The sequence below is a fragment of the Pristiophorus japonicus genome, chromosome 16 (assembly GCF_044704955.1).
Source record: "Pristiophorus japonicus isolate sPriJap1 chromosome 16, sPriJap1.hap1, whole genome shotgun sequence".
Lineage (NCBI taxonomy): Eukaryota > Metazoa > Chordata > Chondrichthyes > Pristiophoridae > Pristiophorus > Pristiophorus japonicus.
Window position 1 is genome coordinate 134,447,194 of NC_091992.1, and position 12,171 is coordinate 134,459,364.

A 12,171-nucleotide genomic window follows, 5' to 3' on the forward strand; every position below is an offset into this window, starting at 1 on the left:
TACAGAATGGTGTAGAGGCACGTCAGTACATACTCTGACATGGCCTACAGGCTGGAGTCTAATCGAGGGGTTCGGGGAGGTTTATATATAGAACAACAGATACCCGGGAGTGAGTTACAGGCTGGAATCTAATCGAGGGGTTCGGGGGTTTATATATAGAATAACAGATACCCGGGAGTGAGTTACAGGCTGGGGTATAATCGAGGGGTTCGGGGGTTTATATATAGAATAACAGATACCTGGGAGTGAGTTACAGGCTGGAATCTAATCGAGGGGTTCGGGGGGTTTATATATAGAATAGCAGATACCCAGGAGTGAGTTACAGGCTGGGGTATAATCGAGGGGTTCAGGGGGTTTATATATAGAATAACAGATACCCGGGAGTGAGTTACAGGCTGGGGTATAATCGAGGGGTTCAGGGGGTTTATATATAGAATAACAGATACCCGGGAGTGAGTTACAGACTGGGGTATAATCGAGGGGTTCGGGGGGTTTATATATAGAATAACAGATACCTGGGAGTGAGTTACAGGCTGGGGTATAATTGCTGAGCTTTAGGGGTTTAAAAAGTGTTTCATTTTTATTCGAGCGATACAATTCCTACGGAAAAAGACAATGTTCCTGATAGTGCTCCTGTAAACTTTACAACTAGAACCCTCTACTCTCATCCAATCTCCGATCGGCTTAAAGACAGGAAATGCCCAGCCTATTCACGGGGGGTGGGGGAGGGGCTCACTCACAGGCGGCTCTATTTTGGCAGTTTGCCACCCCATCCCCCACCTTCAACATTCACTCCCTCCACCACCGGCACACCGTGGCTGCAGTGTGTACCATCTACAAGATGCACTGCAGCAACTCGCCAAGGCTTCTTCGGCAGCACCTCCCAAACCCGCGACCTCTACCCCCTAGAAGGACAAGGGCAGCAGGCGCATGGGAACACCACCACCTCCACGTTCCCCTCCCAGTCACACACCATAAGAACATAAGAAATAGGAGTAGGTCATTTGACCCCTCGAGCCTGCTCCGCCATTTAATAAGATCACGGCTGATCGGATCATTGACCCAGCTCCACTTCCCCGCCCGCTTCCCATAACCCTTTACTCCCATAATCGCTCAAAATTCTGTCTATATCCACCTTAAATATATTCAATGACCCAGCCGCCACACCATCCTGACTTGGAAATATATCGGCCGTTCCTTCATCGTCGCTGGGTCACAATCCTGGAACTCCCTCCCTAACAGCACTGTGGGAGCACCTTCACCACACGGACTGCAGCGGTTCAAGAAGGCGGCTCACCACCACCTTCTCAAGGGGCAATTAGGGATGGGCAATAAATGCCGGCCTTGGCCAGCGACGGTCACATCCCAGGAACGGATAAATAAAACATTGGAATCAGACATTGGGAGCAGTGGGTCTGTGCTGTCAGTGGGAGCCTCACCTGTGTGGAGTGCGTCGTCTCAAGGAGATTGGCCACCTCATTGGAAGCAAACATCGCTGCTCCCGGCCCTGAACCGGTTTCGTCCAGCTGTAACCGGAACAAGTCTCTGGCCGCCTGCACAAAGTCTGCGGGAGAGGGAAACGGTTACATGTGAGCAGACACATCGGGCGGGAACACTGCTGGAAAAATGACGGGTATTAACAAGGCACAACGCTGTTCATGCGTAAACCGGACAGCAAGTTCACGGGGTTAAGAGATACGGCGTGAGGTGAGAATCTCCGGGATTTGCACTTCGCACAAATGGCATCTCATCCTCAGCCCCCAGTTATTTTTAAGAACTCACTGGTTTTACACATCAATCTAGCCACAGAAAGTTAAGGCTCATAAGTAACAGCGCAAGTACCTCTCGGATAATTATTAATCAGTCAATCAGCCTCTCTGGCCCAGAGAGGGAACAATTTAAACTGTTGAGTCTCATTCCTGCATGTAGTAAATTGTTGGTGGAGATTTTAAAAATGTCATATTTTCAAATGGCTTTTCTTTCTTTTTCTTTGTCTTTTTTTATCTCTCTCTCTCTCTTCATCCAATCTTTCTTTCCCTCTCTTTATATCTCTGTGTACCTGATTTGACTAATTCACCCAATTTCCTTCTCCGCCGTTCCTCTGTTTCTTTCTCAATCTTTAAATCTCACGGGTTACGGAGATAGAGGCTGAAATTGCCCCCCTCTGTAAGGTCCATTAGCACCTCTGAGAGGCGGTAACGGGGCAGTAAGGCATTTCCGACCGGGGGCAGGCGGGTGGTCCGACTCATCCGAAATTGCCCCTGGGCTGCGGGTGGTGGAAACGGACGCCCCGTCAGGCACACAACGACCCCTTACGACCCAACAACGATCCCTTTCCACCTCGCAGGAGAGGAGCCGCGACCACTCGTTGCCCCCGACAGCCTTTCCCGCCGGGAAGCTGCTGGTGGCTGGGCGGCGTCTGTCTTTAAAGGGGTGTGCGCTCCGCCGCGGCCGTCATTGTATTTTAATTGTCGGCCAACTCTGAAGCCCGGTCCGAAACCCTCCCTGGCGGCTGCAGAGCTTGCAGCGGCCCTCCCCTTTAACTGAAGGGGCTACGCGTCGCACCGACGTGCTCAGCACGGCGCTGGTGACACCACCCGCCTTCTGCCCCGCTCCCGACGCACCTCCGCCGCCCCAACGAATTAAAACACCAAAACGGGGCAATTTCCCTCCGTTCTCTGCCCCATGGATTCTGGCGGAGAATATTCATTTCATTCGAACTAACCGCCCCGTGTGGGACGGAGGGCAATTTCGGCCCCAGGCGGTCGGTCCCGTCGCTCATTGAGGTCCCGGATGCCCTCGCCGCCCCGTTATCAACTCGCCGTCCAGCAAGTTAGGGTGCAAAGAATGTTTCCAGCTGAAAGGTGCAGGAAAAGGTCTAACTAACAAACCGGGGCACGATCCGTTATTAACTGGGAACGATGCAAGATCCGGCCCATTATTTCTCCTCTGCTGAAGGTGCTGATTCAGACTGGAGGCTCCACAGAAGGCAGCAGCTCCCAAAACTCAATGCTGCGGCCATTCTTTAAATATGCACCGCGCCATGAGCGGTGATTGAAGGTTAATGGAGCGGTTCAGACGCAGAGCGCTTCACTGTCAATCCCAACCGTCCCAACATCTGCGTTCCAGCTGGACGGCGATCGGGACTCCTGGCTGCCCTCTCCCCGAGTAGGGGGCACGGACGGCAATTGTAGCAACCCACTACTGCCATGGCCAAGACCGGCTGACTCAGCGCAGGCCTGCACGGCTTCGAACCAGACTGGGCAGCACATCTAGTACCCGAGCTACCTCAAAAATCTAATTGAAAGCAGCCACTGCATCCGCCGTTCACACAAGGATCGGTATCACTGGCTGCTAAATGCACTGGCGTAGTCAACAGGATGCTGTTGCCAAACCCACACACACACGAAACAACGAGCTTTGCAATCTGTAAAAACAGAAAACCAGCTCCAATCTATTTATGGGGACACTGGAACACACTTGCAAGTTGTTAATAGGGACTATAGCTTTTTAATGGGCATTTAAACATACAAATTCAGCATGAACTCTCGGCTCACAGACATACCACAACAATATTGGAATAAGCAGCTTTACCAGGAACGGCAGAGAATCATAGCCTGCAGCATAGAAAGAGGCAATGGGGCCCACCACACCTCTGCCAGCTGTTCACTCCATTCACTTGGACTTTCTCCGCACTCGCAAGTTTTTCCCCCCAATATTTTTCCATTTCCATTATTGAGCCGTGATAGATTCCAATCCCACTATGTTTCCAGTTGAGCATTCCATGCCCTCAAGTTAAATTTACTCCACCAACAACTCTTATCATTTTAAACACCTCGATTAGATCTGCTCTCGACCTTATTATATATTTCAAACAGCACATTACACAAGAGTCTGGGCTGGATTTGCGGCATGTTGCCGCCTCTGTTTGCGCCTCGAAAGGGCAGCAGTGGCGGTGGAAGTCACTTCCGGGCGAGCGGACAGCGTCCAGCTTCCCGCATGAACATTCGGTGCCGGGTTTGAGGGGGCGCAGAGCAGTAGTGCCCGGGAGAGACAAGCCGGTGTGCAACACCCCCTGCTTGCAACAGTTTCAAAACTTGTTTCACGCGCAATCCGTCGCACGCCCTAGTGGGAGCGCTTGGGAAAGCTGGCGGTCCGAGCTGTAGCAGCTGCAGTGAGGAAAGGAAAGTCTACCCGAGGCAAGTGTCATTGTTTCTTCATTTCATTATTTTTGCGATTTATGTTGAGGTGGCGTCAGTAAGGTATTGGGAATGTTTTTTTGTTCCCTCGGGGAAGCATCACTTGGGGCGCTCCGAGGCCGGCTGTTTAGCTCGGTACTTTCACTTGCTCAGCCGGCCTAGCGCCTCCCTTAGCGCTCCGCCCCACCCTCAGGGCTCAGCTGGTGAATTTTGCGGCTGGAAACGCAAACCATTTCCTGGCGCAAAATTTACTGCGCCGCCCGGATCAACGGCACAAGAGGCGCGAGCGAATTTCCCACCCCAGAATGTACAGCTCAGAAACCGGCCCACTGCTCCGTGCCGGGGTCTATGCTCCACACCAGCCCCCTCCCACCCCTCTCCATCTCACCCCATCACCATATCCTTCTATTCCTTTCTCCCTCATGTGTTTATCCAGCTTCCCCTTAAATGCAGCGATACTATTCACCTCAACCCCTCCCTGTGGCAGCGAGTTCCACATTCTCACCCCTCTGGGTGTAAAGGTTTCTCCTGAATTCCCCATTGGATTTAGTAGTGACTATCCTGTATTTATGATCAGCTAATTTGCAGAATGGGGGGATTCGACTTCACAAATCCGACACGAGTACCATCGAGCTCAACCATGCGTGTACAGGGAGGTGTCGATGGAGACCAGCTGCTGCCCATCTGACGCTCAGTCACAAGTCACTTGCATCACCTTGTAATGGCTACTTAGAAACAGATTTGCCAACCGCAACAAGAATTTCTAAGTCAGCTAAAGCATGCGTTAGATATCTAACCCGTGCTGTACCTGCCCTGGGAGTGTTTGATGGGACAGTGTAGAGGGAGCTTTACTCTGTATCTAACTCATGCTGTACCTGCCCTGGGAGTGTTTGATGGGGCAGTGTAGAGGGAGCTTTACTCTGTATCTAACCCGTGCTGTACCTGCCCTGGGAGTGTTTGATGGGACAGTGTAGAGGGAGCTTTACTCTGTATCTAACCCCCTGTACCTGCTCTGGGAGTGTTTGATGGGACAGTGTAGAGGGAGCTTTACTCTGTATCTAACCCCCTGTACCTGCTCTGGGAGTGTTTGATGGGATGGAGGAGGTCAGAGAGAACCGGGAACAATTACACCAAAAATCGGAGCTCAAAAACAAATGATAGTTTTTGAATTTGAGCTTCCCTGGTCACTTGTGCAGAAGTCGGGCGGCGACAGAGACAAGTGCGGAAGCAATCCCGCACGCTCCCGGGTGATTGGGCACCAACCTTCCCCTTGCAGTCACTGCAGGGAGCCTCCAATCCCCCCTCCCCGCCCCTGCCCACCGGCCAGCCCCCCCTCCCTGCCCCGGCTAGCCCCCCCACCCGGCCTCTGCCAGCCCCCCCTCCCTGCCCGGGCCAGACCCCCCCCTCCCTGCCCTGGCCAGACCCCCACTCCCTGCCCCGGCCAGCAGCCCCTCCCTGCCCCTGCCCCTGCCCTGGCCAGACCCCCCTCCCTGCCCCGGCCAGACCTGCCCCGGCCAAAAAACCCCCTCCCTGCCCCGGCCAGCCCCCCACTCCCTGCCCCGGCCAGCCCCCCACTCCCTGCCCCGGCCAGCAGCCCCTCCCTCTGCCCTGGCCAGACCCCCCTCCCTGCCCCGGCCAGACCTGCCCCGGCCAAAAAACCCCCTCCCTGCCCCGGCCAGCCCCCCACTCCCTGCCCCGGCCAGCCCCCCACTCCCTGCCCCGGCCAGCAGCCCCTCCCTGCCCCTGCCCCTGCCCTGGCCAGACCCCCCTCCCTGCCCCGGCCAGCAGCCCCTCCCCCGGCCAGACCCCCCTCCCTGCCCCGGCCAGACCCCCCCCCGGCCAGCCCCCCTTCCTTGCCCCTGCCCCAGCCAGGAACACAAACACACAATGACCACTGATTACAAATATAAAAGCTGACATCCTCGGTGCTTTTATGCGAGTGAAAAAACTAACAACAGGAGGCCCATTATTTCTAACGAGCTGCTGAAAACACACATCTCGGGGCCGTGCTGTTTCTGTGGCTTCACGCTGCAACACAATGTCCTTCCCAGCGAGATTACCTCGGCGGGGGTCTCCTGCAGCAGAGCCGGGCCGGGGAGTGGGGAGAGGGTTTATTATTGTACAACGCGGCCAGATCGCGGAGAGAATCTTTCAATTTCAATCCATTCAGGCGAGCGACGGAACTGGGATTCAGAGCAGCAGAGCTCGAACAAGGCAACGCAGAAATAGCAGGGACGAGCGGCTTCAGATACGTGGAGAGACGAGAGAAGCCGAGATTGTTCTCCTTCCAGCAGAGGCTTGGACAGTTGGGCCGAATGGCCGGTTTCTGTGATGCAGGTTCTAAGTAGAAGGCCAAGGGGAGATTGAATAGAGGGGTTCAAAATTATGAAGGGTTTTGATGAGAGTAAATAAGGAGGAACTGTTTCCAGTGGCAGAAGGGTCAGTAACAAGAGGTACACAGATTTTAGATAACTGGCAAAAGAACCAGAACATGGGGAGAATGTTTTTACGCAGCGAGTTGTTGCGATCGGGAACGCGCTGCCTGACAGGGCGGTGGGAGCAGATTCAATAGTAACTTTCAAACCGGGAATTGGATAAATACTGGGAGGAAAAATTTGTTGGGCTATGGGGAAAGGGCAGGGGGAGTGGGGTTAATGGGGAAAGGACAGGGGGAGTGGGGTTAATGGGGAAAGGACGGGGGGAGTGGGGTTAATGGGGAAAGGACAGGGGGAGTGGGGTTAATGGGGAAAGGGCGGGGAGAGTGGAGTTAATGGGGAAAGGGCGGGGGGAGTGGAGTTAATGGGGAAAGGGCGGGGGGAGTGGAGTTAATGGGGAAAGGGCGGGGGGAGTGGAGTTAATGGGGAAAGGGCGGGGGGAGTGGAGTTAATGGGGAAAGGGCGGGGGGAGTGGAGTTAATGGGGAAAGGGCGGGGGGAGTGGGGTTAACGGGGAAAGGGCGGGGAGAGTGGGGTTAATGGGGAAAGGACGGGGAGAGTGGGGTTAATGGGGAAAGGGCGGGGAGAGTGGGGTTAACGGGGAAAGGGCGGGGAGAGTGGGGTTAATGGGGAAAGGGCGGGGAGAGTGGAGTTAATGGGGAAAGGACGGGGAGAGTGGGGTTAATGGGGAAAGGGCGGGGAGAGTGGGGTTAACGGGGAAAGGGCGGGGAGAGTGGGGTTAACGGGGAAAGGGCGAGGGGAGTGGGGTTAATGGGGAAAGGGCGGGGAGAGTGGGGTTAATGGGGAAAGGGCGGGGAGAGTGGGGTTAACGGGGAAAGGGCGGGGAGAGTGGGGTTAACGGGGAAAGGGCGGGGAGAGTGGGGCTCGTGGGGAAAGGGCAGGGGGAGTGGGGTTAATGTGAAAGCTCTGTCAAAGAGCCAGCACAGCCATGATGGGCGGAATGGCCCCCTTCTGTGCCGTATGATTCTATAAAGATTGCTGTATCTGTAATGAAGGGTGGCCTGGAGCGAACGATATGGAGAGGTATCACACCTTCCATTGTATGAAAATATATAAGTTGGACCAGAGACTGCTGAAAGAGGGACATTGTCTACAGGACCTCTCAGTGAGGGCATCCACTGCAGGAACCTTTACAAATAATCTACTTTTCTGCAGTGCAACTTGAATTCCCTCAAATGTATCGATGGTCACCCCTTTATTGGCAGGAGGACAGGGAGGTGGTGCGATCCCAAAGCTGTGTCAATGATCCATCTCCTCCCTCCTTGGTTGCTAGGTACCACCCACGCAGGAAATCATTTTAGGGAGGGAGTCTCTCCATTAAGATCACTTGTGGAGAGGGCCCTTACCAGGAATAAACACCCCGTTGATTCGGGCTCATTATCCAGAAGCAGGAAGCTGTTCCCCAGGCACTGAGACAGAGGCTCCAGCCAGATAACTCTCCGAGATCTCTGCGCTCCTCCAATTCTGGCCCGAATTTCCATCGCTCTACCATCGGTGGCCGTGCCTTCAGCTGTCTGGGCCCCAAGCTCTGGAACTCCCTCCCAAAACCTCTCCGCCTCTCTCTGCTCCTTTAAGATGCTCCTTAAAACTTGTGTCAAATTTTTGTTTGATAATCGCGCCTTTGAAGTGCCTTGGGACATTTTACTACGTTAGAGGCGCTATATAAATGCAAGTTGCCGCTGCTATTGTGAAGCGAGCTTACTGCATTTCATCTGTGCGGGAGGGGGTGAAATGGTGGTCAACAACACACCGCTCACTCTCACCCTCACACTCTCCAATCAAACCAATTATGGGGAAACAGGCCAGAGCGTGGATTCACCGTCAGTCTGCCAACAACTGACCTGTGGTGATGGGGTGGGATGGTGGGAATCGAGCCTCAGAATTAGAACTGATGAGGGAGGAGGGGTCAGAGGAAGGTTTGAGGGAGGGGGATTAGGAGGAGGAGGGTTTGAGGGAGAGGTCTAGGAGGAGGAGGAGGAGGAGGAGGAGGAGGAGGAGGAGGAGGAGGAGGGGTCGAGGAGGAGGTGTGGGGGAGGAGGGGGGGGGGAGAAGGTGTCAGGGAGGAGGGGTTGGGGTCGGGGAGGAGGGATCGGGATCGGGGGAAAAGACTTGGTCGAGAGGAGCACTGACCTCCGTAGGCCACTGTACCCTTGGAGTCCATCTGAAGCTGGTGCCGCAGGGTTTGCTGCTGGTCCTCGCTTGGCTCGATCCCGAGATATCCCAGTGCCTGGAATGGAAGGATGGAACAGATCAGATTCCAAACTTGAAAGACAAATTTAACAAGTTTCAAGTTTCCTTGCAACTGATTCTACTCTCCGCCTGTCCCCGGCCCCACTCGGGCTCAACTGGCCTGCTTACAAACTTACCGCCCTGGGTTGATGTCGGGCCAAGCTGAGCTTTAGGCCCACATCTTTCCATCGCCAATACTCCTGCTCTCTGGTGCTCCCCTGTGAATGACAGCTGTGGCTCAGTGGGCAGCATCCTTGCTCCTGAATTAGAAGGTTGTGGGTTCAAGTCCCTGCACAAAATATCTAGGCGGACATCCCAGTGCAGTGCTGAGGGAGCGCCGCACTGTCGGAGGGGCAGTACTGAGGGACTGCTGCCCTGTCGGAGGGGCTGTCTTTCGGATGAGACATTAAGCCAAGGTCCCGTCTGCTCTCTCGGATGGACATAAAAGATCCCACGGCCACTATTTCTAAGAAGAGCAGGGGAGTTATCCCTGGGGCCAATATTTATCCCTCAATCAATACAACAAAAAAAAAGATTATCCGGTCATTATCACATTGCTGTGTGTGGGAGCTTGCTGTGCGCAAATTGGCTGCTGCGTTTTACACATTACAACAGTGACTGCACTCCAAAAGTACTTCATTGACTGTAAAGCACTTTGAGACATCCAGTGGTTGTGAAAGGCGCTATATAAATGCAAGTCTTTCTTTCTTTTGGTGGATTTCGGATGGATGCAGCAGAGAGGGAGCACCATTAGGTAGAAATCTATTCGTGCACCCAGGTCTGCCAAAATCAAGCAGACTTCACCCGGCAACGAACTAAATAAAATACCAAATTCAGACAGTAGGGGGAATGCAGGGGAGTTCCTCCGGACGGGGCCGGCGACAGCGAGTATCGATCGAGGTTATTTGAGGAGTAAAATGCTGCGTCCAGTTCTCCAGCTGACATGGGGCAGAGCTGATATCAGATAACACATATCCCATCCTGCTGACTGTCCCACTGCCAAGATTCCTCAGCAGTGTGCTTGGTGGATGAGGGCTGTGCCGATGCCTGAAAGCACTAAAGGAGCTTTTGCTTTCATTACCAATATAATAATAGCCTGGCCACGTAAATCGAGAGCCGATTATCCTTCATTAGCCAAGTTAAATGGCACAACCCACCCAGAAATGTTCCTGTAACCTCAGATACAGAGTGAGGCACAGTGCCCTTTCTGCCCTGAAAATATGTAGCAAAGGATTGAATTTCTTTGCCACCTAGCAGTACAACCCAATAATATTTACAACTTGTATTCATACACCAGCAGATCTTCTATGGTTCTGTTCATGGGCCAAAAAACATTCATCGCTTCTTGTAGCTGCCTACTCCTCTTGTGTTCTCCAAACCGGGTCCACTCTTTCCCACACGATGTAGTTATTGTGGTTTCTGCGTCCAGTTCTTCGTCTAACTCTTACACCATCAGTCTGTGTTTCCCTTTCTCCCCTCTCCCCTCTGCGTCTTGTAAAAATCTAGACCGGCTCTGCTGCACTGTTGGAGGTGCCGTCTTTCGGATGAGACATTAAACCGAGGCCCTGCTCTCTCAGGTGGACATAAAAGATCCCAGGACACTATTTCGAAGAAGAGCAGGGGAGTTCTCCCCAGTGTCCTGGGGCCAATATTTATCCCTCAAATCAACATCACTAAAACAGGTTATCCGGTCATTATCACATTGCTCTGTGTGGGAGCTTGCTGTGCGCAAATTGGCTGCCGCGTTTCCCACATTACAACAGTGACTACACTCCAAAATGTACTTCATTGGCTGTAAAGTGCTTAGGGATGTCCTGAGGTTGTGAAAGGCGCTATATAAATGCAAGTTGCTTCTTTTTTTTTTCCAATGTCTCTGTAAACCCCTCAGACACATTCCTATACTGAGGTACTCTATCTCTTACCGCTTATAAAGTTTGGGTGTGGGTGGGGGGGGGGGCGGCTCCAGAACCAACAGCAGCCACGTACTGAGTCGCAGCAGGAGGGGAGGGGAGGGGATAGTCAAGAGTTGCTGCAATAGCCCCTGGGTGAGAGAGCAGCTGGTGACCCGGGCTGGGGAACACATGCCAAGCCTCGGTGCAGCCTCCAGCCCTCTCCGCTCGGGGGTGCAAATCAGCAGGGTCCCTGTCTCTGCCCCTCAACGCTGCTCCCAGCTCCCGTTCTGAACTGCGAGAGGTTGGGAACTGAGGACCAAACGGGGTGGTGCCAAATTTCACCCCCAAGGTACCTTCCTGACAAGCTGGAGCCAACCATGAGGAGAGAGCTTTTGTTATGGGGTTAGGCTACGGTAAGACATTTGAGGTGGAAAATCGCCCGTTTTTCAGAGGCCCATGAGCTCCTCTGGGGGGAGAGGGGAGGGGCTAATGGGACGTAAGACACTTTTCGCCTCCTGGGGAGGGGGGGGCCCATAACCGGCTGCTGGGAAATTGCTCGGGAGTTTGCGAAGGCGCGCCGTGCAACCGGTGATGACGTCATCACTGTGCGCCGACCCCTTCCCGCCCCATGGGGGAATATTGTCCCGTGGCCCGCGAGGCTGGTGCGAGCAAAGCTGGCCGACATCCGCTCGCCGGGCGGAAGTTAAAGGGGATGTCGCCAGCGCCCCGCGCCGCCATCTTTAAACTCTCGCCGGCTCACCGGTTGGCTCCCACAATTGCTCCCCAGTGTGGTCCGGGCCGCCATGGTGCAGCCCGGCACTCCGGTTTTAGGTGCCGGGATTCCCAGTACCACGCTGCCCGGGTGGTCCAGTGCAGGCCGTCAGAGTGCGCGGCGGCCCTCCCCTTTAAGCGAAGGGGAGGGGCGTTGAAGCACGTCAGCGCTGCGAGGAGCATCAGCGTAGCGCTGCACAGCTCGCCCCAGCATCTGCCCCTATAGGAGGTGGAGGGCGTGAGATTGAGCTGCACTTGCTCGGAGGGACAGTAAGCCCAATTCAGCGGCTGGGGCGGGACATCTAAGCCGGGCGCAGGAAGACCTGCCCCAATCGGGGCGCAGGGCATACTTCGCCCCCTTGATGCCTGGGAAATCAGGTGGTGTTGTTGTTTAAGCGATTCTAAATAGTGCAGAAACCCAAGATGTTCAATTCTAATGTCAATGTTCCCAGTGTATCATAAATGATTGCTTTCTTTATGTTTTTTGCCGTAAGTTTCTTAAGGTACAAGAGCCCAATAAGGTATAGAATCGAAGAATGGTTACAGCACGGAAGGCCATTCAGCCCGTCGAGCCCGTGCTGTTAAATATAAAAATCAAATCTTTGAGATTAAAAAAGGCATTTCC

General features: G+C 53.9%; 1 protein-coding gene across 7 annotated transcripts in view; it reads right to left on the minus strand.

Annotated features, from left to right (window-relative positions):
- The window catches only part of stxbp4 (syntaxin binding protein 4), a 205,537-nt gene that overhangs the window by 122,282 nt on the left and 71,084 nt on the right, over positions 1 to 12,171 (minus strand). For all 7 annotated transcript variants that reach the window (XM_070857963.1, XM_070857966.1, XM_070857960.1 and 4 more), the window contains exons 14-15: positions 8,785 to 8,881; positions 1,440 to 1,564 (exon numbers count right to left, since the gene is read on the minus strand). In XM_070857963.1, coding sequence (XP_070714064.1) covers positions 1,440 to 1,564; positions 8,785 to 8,881 — 222 coding nt within the window. The remainder of the gene's footprint in view (positions 1 to 1,439; positions 1,565 to 8,784; positions 8,882 to 12,171) is intronic.